At 35.0% G+C, this 19,762-nt stretch overlaps 2 protein-coding genes and 1 non-coding gene across 9 annotated transcripts; 2 read left to right on the top strand and 1 right to left on the bottom strand.

Moving 5' to 3' along the window:
- The first annotated feature begins 2,723 nt into the window (after nt 1-2,723).
- On the top strand, nt 2,724-6,633 carry LOC105322428 (sorbitol dehydrogenase). The gene is made up of 8 exons (XM_011421143.4): nt 2,724-2,814; nt 3,491-3,524; nt 3,631-3,795; nt 3,985-4,144; nt 4,438-4,622; nt 5,057-5,232; nt 5,509-5,630; nt 6,088-6,633. Exons 1-8 carry the CDS (start codon nt 2,767-2,769, stop codon nt 6,233-6,235), a joined length of 1,038 nt encoding a protein of 345 aa, XP_011419445.2. The 5' UTR covers nt 2,724-2,766; the 3' UTR covers nt 6,236-6,633.
- Nucleotides 6,634-7,571: 938 nt separating this feature from the next.
- On the top strand, nt 7,572-9,742 carry LOC105322427 (lysoplasmalogenase TMEM86A). Its single transcript, XM_011421142.4, has 2 exons — nt 7,572-7,711; nt 8,748-9,742. Exon 2 carries the CDS (start codon nt 8,752-8,754, stop codon nt 9,457-9,459), a length of 708 nt encoding a protein of 235 aa, XP_011419444.3. The 5' UTR covers nt 7,572-7,711; nt 8,748-8,751; the 3' UTR covers nt 9,460-9,742.
- Nucleotides 9,743-11,432: 1,690 nt separating this feature from the next.
- On the bottom strand, nt 11,433-18,636 carry LOC105322425 (uncharacterized). Of its 7 annotated transcripts, none has more exons than XR_010714741.1 (4): nt 18,452-18,636; nt 17,667-17,721; nt 13,930-14,079; nt 11,433-12,968 (listed from the first exon to the last, which is right to left on the bottom strand). It is a non-coding gene; the product is annotated as an uncharacterized protein (transcript). The 7 variants fall into 7 exon arrangements; XR_010714740.1 differs by lacking the exons at nt 17,667-17,721; nt 18,452-18,636 and adding exons at nt 14,747-14,814; nt 14,967-14,987; XR_010714738.1 differs by lacking the exon at nt 17,667-17,721 and having other exon boundaries at nt 18,452-18,622.
- Nucleotides 18,637-19,762: the final 1,126 nt, after the last annotated feature.

Here is a 19,762-nt window from a genome sequence, read left to right as displayed (position 1 = left end):
TTTGATGCACTTTTATAGTCAAATGTTGTCTTATGTTATGAATATTACTGTATAAATATCAACCAAAAAGTCGTGAAACGGAAGATGTTTAATTATGCTATGGAGATATCGGTTTTTCGATGCTTTGTCGACAATTCTGTGTTTTATTTTCTTTGAGACATGTTATAAAAATGAAATTCGAAATATCTTTTGTTCTTCCAACTCTTTGTTTTATATATGAATAAAGGCTTTGTCTGTTGTCCAATGTTGTGATATATCAATAAAATATATTTGATTAAATTTTATTTGGTATATATTAATAAATCTGATCAAGTGCATCCGTCATCATGAACCAATTATAACTAAGTGAATGCATTATCCATACATTGTTGCACCCAGACATAATAAAATTCTGTTGCATTTCACCTGATAATAACATTTTTTTGTTCGTATGATTTATATGAGTGGTTATATTTTAAATGCAATTGGAAGATAATTTCGTGACCGTATGGTTACTGAAAAAGTAGGCGGGTGAAATGGTTGTTCTCTTTTGAGAAATGGACACGCTATGCCTTTCCATTTCTCAAAAGAGAATAGGGTCTACTAAAAACAGGTGTTGTTTACTTGTACTGAGCAGGGTCCGTTTGAGCTGCTAATTGCTATATTCATTCTTTATTCACTTTAGACTTTACAGCCATCAATCTAACAAAATGAGACACACGGAAATTAAAGATATTAATTTCCATCCATCCATATAGACTATAATGCACAAATTAAGCATGGGTGGTTACTATGGGTTTTTTTGTACGTATGTACTTTGCATGTTGAATACACTTTTATATACATGTACATTGTATCTCTTGAATTACTTATATTTCATGGCTAATATGTGCAATCATTTGTATACTTCAGAAGCATTTCCACTCAACAACTCGCCTCAGAATATGAGAGGAAACACTTCAGTCAAGCTTGCATGCTCTGGAGGATTAATTTTATAAACTGCCTTGATGGTTGCATTATGATACACTGTAGATGCTGCTTTAGCTCATGTAGCTTAATTGAAACTTACAAGAAATAAACCGAAACGACATATTTCAAATACTCATATTTCTGCTGACGGTTAGTTGTTATATTTATATGCCTGTAAAGTAAGTGCTTCAGTGGAAACAAAGCATCTGTGATTATCCAACATAAAGCTATTAAAGCCAGATAGCATACAAGATACTATTTATTGATAAAAGAATGTGAGCTCTATATGTCACACATTGCAGTAATGTTGGCAATGCTGAAATAAAAAAAAAACAGCACAAAATTCAGCACAGATTTAGGAGAATTTGAATGGATCATCTTGTGGAATGTTCGTAGAGATATGCTAGAATAAGTGGCCCATGGGATATATAATATAGAATTTTTATATTATTTTTACAACATATATCGCTCACATGAACCCCAACTTTTTGTCGCAGCAAAGATTTATCTTAAATTAATTTACATATAGAAGAGTAAATTATCAAGGAGTTGGTTCCCACTTTTTTGAGACCAAGTGAAAAATTGAAGTAAAAATAAGCCTGAAAATTAACAGGAAAAGTGTTCGATAGCGGCGATTTTTTTAAAAGAAATATTGCGCAAAGTAGTGTTAGATGTACATATAACTTTAGTATATAACTCTCGACACAAAGGGGATGTAAGTAACTAAGTTGTTCAGCGAACGATTATAAGATCTTGTGAAATCAGCATGCATGGTTTTTTCTTTTGAATGCAACACAATTTCTTAGAAGAAATGATATAGTTAAAGGTTCTATTTGACACTTAGAGATCTTCAATGTGGACAAAGAACATCATGTCATCATCGTTTTAAATTGTTGCCAGTTTTCCCAAATCGGTTTCGAACTCTTGATTAACTTATCAAAAGTTTACATTGTAAAGTTTACTACCGGGTACCTTTTTTTTTGGGGGGGGGGGGGGTAATTTAAATCCATTTTTTTTCTAATATAAATATTTTACTAATTTTATCTGATTATTTCTTTCAAAATAGTTGATTCTTACGTTAACAAGAACAAGAACAATACAATTAAAGTTAATTTTACAGTCTCATTATTCTCTTAAAATCTTTAAAATTCGGGAGCTTCCGGGGGGGGGGGGGATGGCCTCTTGAACCCCCACCATGGATCTTTTGGGGTCCTCTAAAGTCTAAAGGTACGTAGCAAGGGGGTCCCTACCACTGTTCCTTTTTTCTTTTTTTTTAACAAATTTTATCGACCTTTTTTCATATTATGAATTTTATTAGATAATTTGTGTTAGGAGACTGACCCGTCTTCTTTTTCTGTGACAATATTTGCAAAAAGATGTGAATTAAATATATAAATGATCATTATTATAAGAGGCTAATTGTAAATGAAAATTCAAAGTTTCGAAGAGTTCATAATATCCATAACAACGCAATAAAGAGCTCATTAAAACTACACTCCCTCCCCAGGAATAGATTTTTAACATTTTAAGGGTAGGTCTGCACCCCCCCCCCCCCTTTTCCTTTTTGTTGTGTTCACCCAAACCATGAGGTCGATAAAGCATGTATATTTTCTTCAATGACCTTAATTAAAACAACAACAGAAACGGAGGAGGACTTTGTATTCTGAGAACTTTTAATTAAGCTATAACTTTGTTTACGATAATATGTTACTTATGTAGAATTAATCTTGTGTTAATAAATGTTAACCCCCCCCCCCCCCCCCCCCTGAAAAAAATGACACGTCTGTACTGCCATACTTTCCACAAGCATTGGACACGATGGCAAATCCAACTGTTATCTTGAAAAAGCAAGGAGAAATCGTCATTGTAAGGCTGTCAATATTCACACTTGGTTTTATTGTTTATTGAACATCGTATTTTATAACCTGTCAATAGCTATTATTATCGATCTTCTTTGTACAATGCATCTGCGTACATGTATGCATTTACCAATGTGTTTATTATTTAGGTCAATGGCATTGTGTATTCTATAGTTAGGCTTATCTGTTTATGTGTCAAGCGCAATAACTCATTGTGAATTAAGTTTTTGACGGCATAAACACTAGGCTTGTAATAAATCGGAGTATTTGGGACTATCAGTTACTCACAGTTTGTACTTAATTACCTACACACATGTGCAGATCTAGAGGGAGGTTTGTGGAAAGGGGGAGGGGCCTAGGGTCTATCCATGCCAAGATTGAATAAAATTAGAATTGTTAGTTGGTAAGAAATATGATTAGGTATACATGTGTACAACATGAGGAACATATTTATGCCCCACCCTTATCTTTTTAATTTATGCAATGACTGCAGCTGACCAGTAGCGATAGTTTAAAACTTTCAGCATTTCATTTTTACAAATAATATTCAAACCTATATCATGCCATCATTTGTTTCTGATAGGATTTCATATTGGTCACCTTAGTTTTCCCATTTTTTTTGTTTATATGATCTAGGCGACTGAAATTTGTTTTAAAATTTGAATTCTTATTTCCATTTCAAGGAGGATTGCCCAATACCAGAACCAAAACCAGGAGGTAAACAAATATTTAGAATTTTTAAAAATATCTCTTACATAAGGTTAACATGCAAAAATAATAATCTAATGCTAAATTGTACCAAGTTTCCTCTTTAATTTTCTAGAGGTTCTCCTTCAAATGCAAGATGTTGGAATCTGTGGCTCAGACGTTCACTATTGGCAGCATGGAAGAATTGGAGACTTTGTTGTTAAAGCACCGATGGTGCTTGGTCATGAAGCCAGTGGGGTGGTCAGTAAAGTAGGAGAGGGTGTGTCCAACCTCAAAGTGGGTAAGTATTCAGCTGTAGTCTTTAGTGTAATTATAACTTTGCATGTCCACTTTTAGTTCTGGTGTCTAAGCCAGTTGATAATAACTGCTCAGGTGACCTATGTGTATTTTGGAAATAAAATATATTAACTTGTTCATTTGGATCAAATCAGAAGCCATTATAAACTAGTTGGATTTTGGGGTGTTGTAGGTGACCGGGTAGCCATTGAGCCAGGTGTTCCCTGTCACACCTGTAAGAACTGTAAGATTGGGCGGTACAACCTTTGTCCGGACATGAAGTTCTGTTCCACGCCCCCTGTCCATGGAAACCTGGCCAAATTCTACACCCATGCTGCGGACTTCTGTTTTAAGTAAGAACTGTCTTTTTGAGAAAGATTATTTATTTTGATGCACCCCGATTTTCATAGAGTATCCTGTCCAAAAGGATCAAACATTTTGATAATCTTAACTTTTGCAATGAATTTACAAAGTACAAGATAAATGTTTTTATTGCAACTATGTTGGAAGTAAAAAGTCAACAACTTTTCCATTGTGGACTTAGCTTCAAACAGGTTTTTCATAAAATAAAGCCTATATATGTCATTCTATTAAATTAACTAGGATACCATGTGTACATTCATGTATATAATTCTGAATGTCCTAGGTTACCAGACAATGTAAGCACAGAAGAGGGTGCTTTTCTGGAGCCCCTGTCTGTGGGGGTCCATGCTTGCCGTAGGGCAGGGGTCAGTCTTGGGAGCAGGGTACTTGTTTGTGGGGCGGGGCCAATCGGACTGGTCAACCTCATGACGGCAAAAGCCAATGGAGCTTCAGAAGTCTGTATCACAGGTCAGAATTTTAAAAATTTGGTTATACCTACAATGCAATTTTACTACGTGTAAGAATGACTGTCTTTCTGAATAATTTAAAGCCAGAGAATTTTGTGGAAGAATGTTTTACTGTTATCAGAAGTCAGCGAGCAATTTTCGATGTGATAATTAATAAATATCATTATACAGTTTAGCTTTGATATCTTGATCACTGATATCTTTAATATAATGGACATGTCAAAGTGATTTGTAAGTTTCAACCATTTATTTTTTAAGCATTATACTCTTGATATTTCGAATACTCGGATATCTAGAAGTTTTTAAACAGCCCCATCTTATTTGAGATAATGAAGTTTGCATGTACTTTCAGTATGCAAAAAATCTGCAATAGTAATATTGCACAGCTGCTGAATAAAACATTATTGTTATTAAAATCCGTTCATGTTTTTATAGACATTGATGAGAAGAGGTTAGAAATGGCCAAGGCTGTTGGAGCAGACTACACTGTGCTTGTCAAAAGTAGGGATGGACAGGAAGTGGCCAGACAGATAGAGGAAGTAATGGGTCAGAAGCCAGAGATCACCATAGAATGCAGTGGGGCACCACCAAGCATACAGACAGCCATATATGTATGTTCTCACTTCTGTTTTAAACATAAAATTTTCAATTTTTTGTCTAAACCTTAAATATTATACATTTGGACAGGATAAACAAACAATTAATTTGACGATACTCAGACGACCTATTTTGACGATGATTATAGAGGAAAAAAAAGTTTCTAAAAATAGAGGCATTTGAAAACAAATTGTACATTTGATTTTTTCTTCTGTCTTTCTTGTTAAAGTCTATATCATTATAATATATTAACAGTTTACTTAATATGATATTTGATTTCTTGTTGCAAGGCAACAGAGTCGGGTGGCTGTGTAGTGTTGGTTGGACTAGGACCAGCGGATGTCACTTTGCCGATTGTTAATGCTTCTGTTCGTGAAGTCGATATTCGAGGAATTTTCAGATATGTAAACTGGTAAGATATGCACATACTGTATACATGTAGTGTATTGGATTGCAAGAATAAAATTTGTCAAGAAACTTCTTCAAGGATTACCTTAATTCTTTGTTTTGAATAAACTCCCGACAAAATAAGTTGGTTTGCGTATAATTTAAAAAATGAGATAGTCATACTAGAAATTCATTAATTTATACATCACCAACATCACCACACATTTAAACATGCAATTGCTAAGGAGATTTATTTGTCATATTAAATTTAATAGGATATTTGTAATCTTCTGTTATTCTAATTGCTATATGTTTACTTCTGTTATTCTAATTGCTATATGTTTACTTAAAATTATGTGCTACCAGTAGTTGCTAAAATGATGTGCTAATGATTGAATAACCTCTTGAAATGCATTTGTTTTCTTACAATGAATTGCCAATTTTTCTATGTCATGCTATGTTTAGATATCTTTACATTTCAGCTATCCAACAGCACTGGCCATGATTGCTTCAGGAAAAGTTAACGTCAAGCCTCTCATCACCCACCGATTCAAACTCCAGGACAGCGTGAAAGCTTTTGAGACGGTTGCCAAGGGCGAGGGCATAAAGGTCATGATTCATTGTGCTTAGTTACCAGACAGGAAGTTGTATGAAAACCAGTAGACTAACAGCAGACATGGATTATTGGAATGATTAGGTTTCTGAAAAGATTACCAGAAATTGGACAGTGTCTTAAGTCAATGATATGGAAAATGTTTAAATATGGTGCTTACAGTAATTCATTATTTTTGCTTAAATTCGCAGTATGTGAAAATCAGTACAAGAATATTGAAGTATTAAGATGATCTGACCATAGTCTCATTTTCATTTGTTAGCAAATTGTTAATTTCTAATTTGATTACCAGATCTGATTGAATGTGTGAACTGATTTTGTACAACATTTGATTGATTGATTTATTTGTCTGTGATAATGCCAATATGGTGTAGGATTCATATAATCATTAGCATTAAACATTGTATCAATTTCATTTTATATGAAAAATTTTTGTTGTTGTTTTCGTACGTAGTGTGCCATTCATATTTTGAAAAAGGGGGGGGGGATGTAAAAATCACTCTGCTATGCAACCACTTGCCACAGATGTGGATGAAATTAAAATATCTCAACTTTCCACAGATGAGACTAATGAAATTCTCTCTATGTTTTCAGCAGTATGATATTCTTTAAGATTGGCCAAATAATGGTAACGTAAAGTTGATACTTTTACGTGTAGTAGTAAGGCAGACACCCCCCCCCCCCCCCCGAAAATATGCCTTTGAACAACCCCCTTCCCCTCGGAATCCCATGGAAAATATTTTTTAGACCAACACGTGACTTGCTCCCGGTAATTTGTGCCCCCCCCCCCCCCGGCAATCAATTTTATCCCTCGGAATCCAACCTCACCCGCCCTGTCCCTCCGCGCATGAATTCCCATCCATTAATTTGGTTATGTAGTTCATGTGTATATCACAATTTTTCAAACTAATATTTCTTTCAATATTTCTCACATTGAGAACTGTTACAGTTTTTGCGTTGTAGACAGTGAAACGTTGCACTTTCTATTTATAAATAACGTTTATTATGTTAACCCTTCATGGATCAAATTTTGTATTTTACGTGTACCCGAAACAAACCATATATTGATATCTCATATTACGACGTTATCTTTGTTGCAATTTATAAATTTTGAGATATATATTCAGTTAAACTTATCGATACAAGTGAAAATATTTAGGCTCACTTAAAAACAAAAACAAAAATTAAAAAACGGTAAAAAAAAAAAAAAAAACCAAAACAACCCGCTTCTTAAAATCACACAAGTAGGTTACTAATTAACAGTGATTAACTAATCAGGATTATTGCGTAGTTTCTGAGCGAGTTGTGCACGTTTACAGCGGATATATCGCAATGCGCCCCGTGTCCTATCGATTGTGAAATCTGAATGCAGCAGACGACTGTTCCTGGGTAGAAGTAGATAATAAACGTCGCCGCGTAACGGTTCAAAGTTCATCCCTCTGTCAACAATCTGCCCCCACTTTTATCTCCAAACCTGACTGACCAGCAAAAAGGTAAGTTTACGTACATTACATTACAAATATGTGCAATGAGGCATATTTTACAGAACAAGGCGCTTTTAAAAGTCCGTCCAAGATGTCTGTATTATCGATTAAGTGTGGTCTGGTGCCATACTATTTTGAATCAAGTAATGGATTTTGGTCTTTTATACCAAGACCCTGAATAAATGCACGGTTGTTCCCAAACCACAGCAGATTATCAGTGATTTGCAGTTCATTTAAGGTCGTCTCTATAAATGCAGTAGTTGGACTTTGAATTCGGATTGACCAAGTGTCTTAATTGCATGGGTAGCTCACTATTTTGTTGGTATATGATCTAAATTCATGCATGTGTTTTTAATGTACAAGGCCTAGATTTTTTATCAACAATGCACTAATATAAATTACAAAAAATGAACGCATCATCATTGTTATATATTTTGGCTGTTCCAGAGGCGTCGGAAGCAAATTGAAAGTGGGGGGGGGGGACTTGTCAAATCCGGACAAGCAACAAAAAAAACCCCGAATATGGGTATGGTTGTTTCTAACTTTGCTAAAAAAAAAGTGGGATGGGGGGGGGGGGCTTAGCTCCCTACCCCCCCCCCCCCTCCACCACCGTTCTGACCGACGCCTATGCTGTTCAGATTGGAGTTTCCTTTACGACGTCAAAGCTTTCTTGATGCACATTGTCATTGCCTGTTATGGTGCTAATGTATACTTTTTGTAGGTCCATGTCCTACGAATACATTTTTTATAGAGAACATAAATACTTTATTGTATCAACAACGTAACACAAAAACATGTACATGAATTAATTGCAAAAATGACCAATAGTTTCATTGGATGGTTGGGAGGGGGGGGGGATGTTCTCGACACATAGTCAAACAACCTTATCTGATGCACCCGGTTTCATGAGAATAACATTAGGTGTAAATGAAACCGGAATCATATAGATAATTTGTAATTAAAATCAAAATTTATTCAGATTACATAACTTGAACGGTATCTCTGTGAATTTTAAAGTTAAACTGACCAAATATTTGTTTTGCAGAAAAATGGATATAAAACAGGAGGAGATCATATTACGCTTGAAAAACCTATTCCTTATTCCATTTTACGTGCTGAGTGCTGTGTACTTTGTACTCTATCAACCATTCTTGCACTATCCCGAGGAGACCTTTTCCGCCGCTTTCTTCAAAGTTCTTCCGATTCTCGCACTGATCGGATTTGTAAGATTGAATGCGGGAGATGAAGACATAATTCACAATCCAATACCCAAGAGCGACTTTCATAAATTCACGATTCTAGGGTTACTGTTTTCCAGCATCGGTGATGCTTGTCTCATTGCAAGGGAAACCATGTTCATTCCCGGAATGTTGTTCTTCTCCATTGCGCAGGCGTGGTATATGTATGCGCTTGGTCCTGGGAACAAAGGTAGTAGGTTAGAATCCATCTTCTACCTGGGAGGAACCGGTACATTCCTGTTCTTGGAGTGCAGCATAGATGGCATTTTTATGAAATTTTTGGTGCTCATCTACACCGGCCTGATTTTCACGGTGGGGTGGCGTGCAGCTTCTCGATTTGAGCGGGAACAGTCGTACCCCGCTTTCCTCGGGTTTGCTGGGATACTCTTGTTCACATTCTCCGATTTCCTGATCGCGATCAACAAATGGAAGTTCTACATCCCGTTCACGGAGTTTCTAGTTATGATCACATACTATGGTGGCCAGCTTGGAATTGCGCTAGGAACATTGAAACACTAAAAGCGCCCGTATATCTAAACAAATTTTCTTTGTTTATTGCTTGACGTTCATATTTCAATGACAATTTCATGTAAAATTATTCAAGTTCATCATTTCATGTGATGATTTTAAGAAATGTTGCCATTATTATGCAATTTATTTACTTTCATTTGCTATGAAAAGTTTATATGCGTGTTTGCTCAACAGAACAAGTTGTTAATTTTGTTGATAAGTACCAACACTATGCCGTTAAGAATTTGTCTATGTACACTGCTTTCAATAAAAAAAAATGCAATTTTGTTTTCTTAAGATTTTCTGTATAATCTTTTATTACAAAGATACTAATAAAGCACAAACATTTATAACTGTACATCATGTATACATTGGTGAATCTCGTCCCTTATAGTACAGAGAAATAGACATTGGACCCCTCTAATTGAAATCTTGACAACACTTAGGTAAGGATTTTTAGATTGTATATACACAGAAAAAAAACATTACCAAAAAAAACCCATTTACTGTTATCCCCTACCTCCTTCTTGATTTTCATCTTCGTATAAGTACATTTTTCTTACTTTCAGTTTTATTACTTATTATACGAAAAATTTGAGGATATTTTTGGGAGAGTGGGCAGTAAGAGTAAGTGTGCTCCCCCCCCCCCTCCCCTTTGAAAGAAATCCTCGACCCGCTTTGAATTAGGGTATGTGATTACATGCCATCCAAGGGATGCCTTTCAAAAGCATTAACAAAGTCTTTTCTCGAACCAGCTTTAAAACATTGACGGAAACAAAATGCTTCCTTCCTTGTTGGAGATAATTAATGAAGTGCTATCCAGCTACGTCAGAGTTTCCGAGGATTATTCCGCTTCGCATTCACTTAAACAATAAAATGCTTTCTTTGGTGGTTCACACGGGATACGTAGGTGGTGACATAGAAGAAAAAAATACACAACCCGCGTTACTAGCGGGTTATGTATTTTTTTCGTGCAATGACTGCTATCTTCACAACCCACGTGAATCATCAAAGACAGCATTTTTATACTTTACATTTTCGTCTTTCTTTTAACAAATCAATAAATTGATCGTAAAAAGTAAGTAAAATTAACTATAAATCATCATTAATCAGTCCGTTGAATAAATGAAATAGCCAGGTCGTCAGTCTTAAGGACGACGGACCCAATTCTTTTCTACAATTGTGATTTTCATGAAAATTTTACAAAAATTGCATAAAAAGCGAATTAGATTTTTTGTAGGGGCCATTTAAAAAATTGTTCGTATTACTTCTTTTTTTCAATTAAACATTATGGGGAAAAGCGTTCTTGTGAGAGATAAAATGATTTTTTTTAAATCTGAATAGATTTTCTATCTATATTGGAGTATGATACTTATATGATGATTTTGAATTTATCATATAAAAAAAATGACCATGGTTATCGAGTCTGACATCATCATGGTCGATGAAGGTGTTGACCAATCGAGACCGGGAGCTACATACCTGTAGCTAGAGGGAATTATACTTGCATGGTGGATGTAAATATATGTATATAAATAAGCATGTATCAGTATGTTATAATTATTTCATTCAAAGGAGATGATCCGCTTTTCACATCACGATGAATCGTTTCTACTTACGAAAATAATCTCGCAAGGTTATGTAACACCAAAGTACTATCCTGTACCCAAACTGTGTACTGGTATTACAGTAGTACAGATTAATTGTTGGAAAAGAAGTTTATGTTACAAATGTTATCCATGTTTATTTAGACTTTGCAGTTCATCTTGTAGCTTCAAATATGAACACTATGCTTACAGTGTATATAGAATTTTTTTTATTTATACGGCTCCACTCATACCTCAACAAATGACGTTAACGTTCCTCCAACCAAGTAAAAAAAAAAGGCGACAGTGCTGTATGCCGAAAAAGAATACATGTACATGTATGTCTTTTCTGATACATGTAAACTAATAATATTATAAAAGACAACAAGAACCAAATTATACACGCAGACAAGATTTATAAAACATCAGTCGGACATTATCAATACATGTATAAGAGACATTACACATTGAAACCTATAATACGGTAACGACTGTACGATTACTGGACGCAATCCATGAGGCAACTGGATACAACATTAAAACGGTTTTTAAAAAATGGTGTTAATCTGAATATGTGATACACAAGAAATTGACAGAACAGTTTTTCGAACAGTAGATTTATTGGTCTGTACCGGTCATATTTGCTAGGTAAGCACAAGTCCTGTTTATCCTTTTTCTGTGCCGGTAGTCCGACTGTACCGAAAAAAAGGAAGCAGAGAAAAGAAGCAAGAAAGAAGCACACAGGTTTGGCGTGAGCTCTAACCCCTCCTTCCACCCCTCGGGTAATCTAACGCATATTTTTGTCAACTAAGAAAAGGACAAGAAACGAATGCAAGCGAGGAAAAGTGGGTTGAAAAAAATGTCATCAGTTGGACGTCCGTACGCGTTATTCGGTGACGTGAGATTTTTTTGTCCAAATACTACGAGTTTGTTTAGTTACAACTAAGCTATATTCAATTAACACAAAAAAACAATATAAAATTGAAATCTTATATTGCAGAAAGCGTAGTTTTAGACTTTAAGTATCATTTTATCACATTTAAAGCAATGTTAATGAGAACATAATATCAATCACTATAACAGTTTGTTGCTTTAGGGGGAACTATATGTTCACTTAGCTGTCTTTTTTTGCTTACTGTACGTTTTTTTCTATTTCAGTGAACTTCGTTGTGAGTCATTAACAGCTTCATTTACCTATGTAAAATTTTAAGAATTTTCTTTCAATATGTAGATCTGTCTTAGTTGTGCCCATCATAATTGCATAACACAGCAATGCCGTGTAATCAAACAAAGTTCCCCAAAAGTCAATAAACGCGATCTTCCATCTCCACTTATTAGCAGCCTGGATAGTGTCAGAGGCAATGAAAAGCAAACTTCCCAGACAAGGCATCAAGGTAGAAAAGTACAGTCCCTCTTTTCGCAGACGACACGTAGAGCGCCACCCAACGTTGTATATGAGTAGTAAGTGAAACAGCACGAACACGTCCATAATGCCGTCATCGATGGAGTTCATGACGAAAGAAAACGACACTAGTCCGAAAAACATAAAAACGTATTTCACTCGGCTGTCCGTCATTTCCTGTTGAACGACGAGGGAGAAATAAAACTGGGCAATCGTGAAACACAGCATCCCATCTTCCATAAGATCGGTGTCAAAGATGAAGAAGACGTCTCCGATGCTATAGAAAAGCAGACCTGTTATCATGTTCTGGTGGTCGTAACTCTTGGGAATGATGTATCTCAATTTTTCACGCGAAGAAAGCCGCACGTATACTATTAACACCCAGACTGGAAGTGCTTTTGCTAGAGCTGCTGTCCAGGTTTGTGGCGGAAAGCGAAAAAGAGGCTGGAACAGATAGAAATAGCAGGCTACCGAAATGTAGAAAGGGTACATCACTTTGGACGCCAAACGCTTCCTCAGCAAGGGTATCACTGTAAAAAAATAGAAGTACTAGTACTCGTTTGCTATTATTCTAGCATCACTTCATCACTATTTCATCCAAAATTCCGATACATTACGTTAAGTCCTGCCTAACCATGTTCACAATTTTCATAATTATGTTACATAGAGAGAATTGGTACAATAGAGGAGCGTGGAATATATAGTAAATGCAGGTTTCTCTGCGAATCCCCCTCCCCTATTTAGAATTTACTTCTCTCTCTCTCTCTCTCTCTCTCTCTCTCATATTCTTTTCTCCCAAAAGTCCGCGAGTTGTTGCATTGGATCTCTCCATTAGACACTGTTTATACAGTTTAATCGAGAAAAGCGCAATCAATTAAAAAAAAGATGACTTAAAGTAGATCCAGTGTTCTGTGACGTCACACTTTTTTGTAAAACTTTGAATTCTTTAAAAATTGTGCAAGATAGTTTTATTTATTTTATGTGAATATAATCACATGGGTGTAATTAGAATTATTGGTAGGTTCAAGATATTTTCGCACTTAATTTTATATTAAATTTCAAAATATTTATATATTTTATCTATGCAAAGGGGAAATAACTCTTTTTCTGACTTTTCTCTCAGTTGTATGTCTAAATGCTTTGGTTTTTTAATTCCAACTATTTATTTTAAAATATTTTTGTAATTTTAGTTTTCTGATAAAGTTGACATTAAAATTAAACAAGAAAAACAAATTTCTGCCTACAAGATTTTACTTTTAACAACAACAAAAATACATTTTTCATATGCTAAAATATGCTTTAGTTTATGTTTATCTGGCATCTCAAAAAGTGTGATGACATGCATATTTTTTCTAACAATTGATGACATTAAAGTCTATTAAGTCGAAATCAGTTCGGTTTTTCAACTTTCCTCAGAGAATTTTACAAGTATGGAGCTACCTTAAGTAGTTTGTATTGATGATTATTTGATTACAATGTATATATACTTACATTTGTCAACGGACGACATTTTACGCTTATATCACTTTTACTCAATATATAAGAGTGTTCCTTCCTCCTTAGGTCAGCTGATCACAATAAGTGTTTTACACTTGACGAGTTTTTCCCTGTTCAATCAATGCCCTTTTATGCCGAGGAATTCTGTGAAAATTTGAAAAATTACTAAAATAACATGTATTAAAAAAAACTGCCTGCTCGTACAAAATAAAGGAAGTGATGCACTTGCTCAAACATGCGGTTAATGCAAGTACATGAACACTGTGCGGGAACTATTGCAAGCGTAGATCGGGATGTACATGTGTATGTAAATGTTAGTATATATACTGTACAAACTTCCTATTATTGTATGCTACTATACTCAAAACAACTGCGTATATATAAGTGTTCTATTTAAAATATGCTTAAAATATGCTTAAAAGCAAAGAATACCGTACGTTAACTTGTAAGATCAAATTCGTATAACTAAAAATAACAAAATGTATCTTACCAAACCTTATTGTCTATCCTTGTATAAGCCCAGATGAATTACATTTGTTTGATGGGGACGCCCTCTGCATTGAACTGCAGACCATGTCAAACAGTTTAAACACGTTATATTGGGGTAGAAGAAAGTCTTATCAGTTTACGATGTGTTTACTTTGAGAATTAATCTCTCTGTCACCCGCCAACCCGGTTCGATCCTATTTATTATCGACTGTGTTTAATTCTAGCTGACCACCTACCTATTCTTTGATTGAGAGAGAGAGAGAGAGAGAGAGAGAGAGAGAGAGAGAGAGAGAGAGAGAGAGAGAGAGTTTGTTTACTGTACCTTATATTTTACCATACTGTATATTATGACAGAGTGCATTGAGACATGAATGGCCATGAACCTCAAATCTATGGTGAATATTTAAAAAAAAACGGTTAACCGAAATTCTACGATTTTTGGGGCCTTCATACAGCCCAAATCATACACAACCGTAAGGTAACGATTTCTTTCACAATATTCCAAAGTTTATAAACCCTCCTTGCATTAAATTGCTACATACCGAGGTCATAAGTCGTATGCTTTGTCCTCCACCAGCATTTTGAATCTCGAATGACAATTGTTTAAAGGGGCATGGTCACGATCATTTTTTCCGATTTTAATATTTACAATGCTTCAAATAAGCATTTTTAATAGGCAACCGAAATTTGATTGTCATTTGTTGAGTTTTTAAGCGAGTTACAGAGCTTGAAATTAACAAAGCGTTTGTTAACATTTTGAACGTGAAGTAAAAAAATTCATTTTTAATTTAAAAAGAATGTTTTAAACGTTATATAGGAACTGTTTATCTATGCTTAAAATAAATAATAAGATAGACAAATAAGCTGGAAAAAAGATTTTTACTGGTATATTGAACCTATGTAAACAAAAACAGGACACGAGCCTTGTTTACATGACAAAGAATTGTGAACCCTGTATCTTGCTTATAACTCTACGAATGACTCTCAAATTTTATTTGATTAGAACTGCATTTCTAAAGCATTGTAAATAATAAAAACATAAAAATAGAATTTGACCAAAATCGTGACTATGCCCCTTTAGAGTCTTTTTATATTATAGATCTATATGTACATCAAAAGCGGAGTTTAATACGATGTTTCCAGTTTGTATAATTTAGGTGCTGTATATCCGGTTTCGTAAACATTTAGAGCAATACGATATGTATATACAGTGTAGTATGTATGAATCTGTTTGGGAGGGTAACTGTTGATATTGACACCCCGAGGTTTTCGAGGGGTGTCAATTTCAACAGTTATCCTCCCAAACAGGCACTATTTATTTTATTATACTGAAAGTCTTAATTATAAAGAAAATTTTACTGCTTTTATATATAGAAATGAAGTGAATTCTACGGCGAACCGTACGCGCATATAACAATTCGTTTGATTATACTTTCATGTTAAATACTGAAATCTGATTGGTTTAGACGCAGTTGGTAATCCGTTCTATTACCCTCAGCGTCGGCAACACACTTGGCAACGGATAACACTATATAAATAGTGCCTGTTTGGGAGGGTAACAGTTGAAATTGACACCCCGAGAAAACCATTGTCAACCGACGCGAACCGGAGGTTGACAATGGTTTTCGAGGGGTGTCAATTTCAACTGTTATCCTCCCAAACAGGCACTATTTATTTTGTTATACTGAATGTCTTAATTTTTAAGAAAATTTTACTGCTTTTATATAGGAATAACGTGAATTCTACAGCGAACCGTACGCGCATAATTTTCGCGCATGTAACAATATATAAATAGAGCCTGTTTGGGAGGGTAACAGTTGAAATTGACACCCCGAGAAAACCATTGTCAACCGACGCGAACCGGAGGTTGACAATGGTTTTCGAGGGGTGTCAATTTCAACTGTTATCCTCCCAAACAGGCACTATTTATTTTGTTATACTGAATGTCTTAATTTTAAAGAAAATATCACTGCCTTTAGATAGGAATAATGTGAATTCTAAGGCGAACCGTACGCGAATGATTTTCGCGCATATAACAATTTTTAATGTTACCCGTTGCTAAGTGCGTTGCTAACGCTGAGGGTAATAGAACAGATTATGAACTGCGTCTCAACCAATCAGATTTCAGTATTTAACATGAAAGTATAACAATTTCTAATGTTACCCGTTGCTAAGTGCATTGCTAACGCTGAGGGTAATAGAACGGATTATGAACTGCGTCTTAACCAATCAGATTTCAGTATTTAACATGAAAGTATAACAAAATGAATTGTTACATGCGCGTAAATTATGCGCGTACGGTTCGTCGTAGAATTCACTTCATTTCTTTTTTAAAGCAGTAAAATTCTCTTTAAAATTAAGACATTCAGTATAATGAAATAAATAGTGCCTGTTTGGGAGGGTAACTGTTGAAATTGACACCCCATCGAAAACCATTGTCAACCTCCGGTTCGCGTCGGTTGACAATGGTTGTCTCAGGGTGTCAATTTCAACAGTTACCCTCCCAAACAGGCACTATTTATATAGTGTTACCTGTTGCCAATTGTGTTGCTAACGCTGAGGGTAATAGAACGGATTACCAACTGCGTCTAAACCAATCAGATTTCAGTATTTAACATGAAAGTATAATAAAACAAAATATTGTCTATAAAATGTATTTAGTAATTAAAAACGATCATTCGCAAGGCTGTTTTATGATGAAAACCAGTCTATAAGTGCAGTATACATGACAGTTAGCTGCAGTAATGTAGCTCTCTCCAATTTTATTTATCTGATCCCCCCTCCCACGCAAACAAAAAAAACAACAACAAAAAAACAGGAGGGGCCACATTACTGCAAATGAAAGCGTATTCTCTTTTGAGATGAAACGAGAAAAGATGAAAGCGATAAAAATATATACTATAATATAGTCCGTTAAATCTTGTTATAAATGAGGAAATTGTCTGATTACATGACGTCAAGTCCACGTGCACTAACCAGCAAATGCAGTTTGTCCGGGTATGGTAAACCTTTGAATATGTTTAACAGCTATTGAGGTTTACCATGCGTGCAATTTTTGATCGATCGAAACTTAGCTACATACACATTAAAACACCCAATCTAATTAAATTAAACCTTTCGTAAAACCGCCCTCTCTGTTTATCGTCTGATTGAGTTAGATTGTAAGAGCCCAAACTTTAAAATAGTCGTAGTAATTTCCAATGACCATGAAATAATTACGTGTAGTTTTTTTTCTATGTTACCTGCCAATCAGTGGTCAAGATGATAAACATTTTTTACTCACTTCGTATGAAAAGTCTAACAAAAAAAATGAAAAAATAGCGACACATCATTAAAACGGGAGTATCGAGGGTCTGATTTTAAGCAGATTGGAAAAACTTACTTTTTCTGCAAAGTTTGCTACCGTCATAAGTTCATACCTGTATGAACCAAAGGCGAATAACCGCTATATTTAAACAATAAAATGCATTCTCTGGTGTTCATACGGGATATGGATGGAGAAAAAAAGCGGGTTATGTATTTTTTTTCTGCAATGATCTCTACCTTCGTAACCCGCATGAATCATCAAAGAAGGCATTTTGTTGTCTAAATTATTTACATCTTTCTCTTAGAAAATTGATTGATTGTAAAACGTATAAATGATATTAACTAAATTACTATTCAGGTACATCAGTACGTTAGTTAAAATAAAACCCTGCCAAATCGTCTCCAATGGGAATTTGAGTCTGACATCAGCGATTATTCCGTGCAACACGTGATTTTTTCTTATTAGGACGCTGTAAGTGAAGATTTGAGTCCGGACAGTTTCTATACACATACAGTAGCTATGAATTAACAATGAAATTAAGTTTCTGTATGAAATAGAGTGTATCAAACTTGGTATAGATGTACTTGTAAATATATATACTAGTAGCTACTGTACTTTTGGAACAAAATAATGTTAGTACATACTTTTAGAACGTAGAAGGTTTCAAAAGCTTGGTTTTCCTACCGTTAAACAAAATATAGCATAAAATTGCGTACTTACGTGTACAAGTCCTTATTATCACTTCCCTGAATTAATTTGCCTTAGGGTTAATTTCAATTTATAGCCTATGTGCAGTGTCCCATATCGGATGGGTGGGTTACTCGCGTGAAAATAGCGAAGGACCACTGCTTCCCGATTTCAGCGAATTCGAAGGACCACTATATAGCTTTACTTCCCGATCTCGAGAAATTACGTTGAACGGAGCACATGCATGCAGAATACAGAATAATTAATCTAAGAGCCTATATATAGTATGTGCTTCTAAATGAATCAATCGATCTCTGCACTCATGTATTTACAATAATAGTCTTATCTATTCTTACAAAAATGACAAGGAAATATATATTTGCCGACTAGCCCAGAATGCATACGGGGGAGCCGGAAGTTTATTTTAAGCTGAACAATACAAAATTGTATCATGTACATATACTGTAATATAAAAAATCACTGCCTCACCCTTTTTTAACAAATATTTGAACCTTTCATCGACGACGTGACCGGCCAGAAAAAAACAGAAATAAAAAACTATTAAATAGAAAAATCTCTGGAAACCTGTGTCCCAAACCATGTCAAAGTCGCAAATGCGCGCCGTCTCAAGGGTAGTGCAGGGACTTTACAACAAAATATGAAAATTTTTAAGCTTCTAAATTATAGTATGATAAAAAATAACAATTTTTTATTGATGTAAATTTGATGCGTCTTTGTAAGAAGACGGGCTAGAACTGATTTCTCGTGCTATTTGAACACCAATCATACACTCGTCACCACGTGACTCGTAACTATAAATTTCATTGGATACAATTTTCTACTCGAATCAACAAGACAATTATTTTCCGCTAATCTCCGTACCGCGGAAAATATTAAGTATAAAGGTTTTCTCAGTTCACCTCATCTAATTATTATTTTTCATTCAGTATCCATCCGGGTTGCGCTCTCTCTCTCTCTCTCTCTCTCTCTCTCTCTCTCTCTCTCTCTCTCTCTCTCTCTCTCTCTCTCTCTCTCTCTCTCTCAGAATTTATAGACAAGTTTTTTAGTTTAAAGGTTTTCTCAGTTCACCTCATCTAATTATTATATTTGGGAGTTGATTTTAATCAACTCTCCTATGCAGTTACTCAGACAAACCGAAAGTGAAACAGTGTTTGGACCTCAGCACAAATCATCGCCGCTGACAAGACTTAGTTCTTGAAAATAATTGATAAATTCGATGTAATGTATGCTAAAGCATTGTTTTTCAAGGAAACTTATTTATAAATACCTTGAAAATAGTCAGATTTTAAATTGTACGAACAATTTAGATATTTTTTGTAGTCG

This window comes from Magallana gigas, chromosome 6 (genome assembly GCF_963853765.1).
Source record: "Magallana gigas chromosome 6, xbMagGiga1.1, whole genome shotgun sequence".
Taxonomy (NCBI): domain Eukaryota; kingdom Metazoa; phylum Mollusca; class Bivalvia; order Ostreida; family Ostreidae; genus Magallana; species Magallana gigas.
The sequence above is the reverse complement of the archived record's forward strand: the minus strand, read 5'-3'. Positions and strand labels throughout refer to the sequence as shown.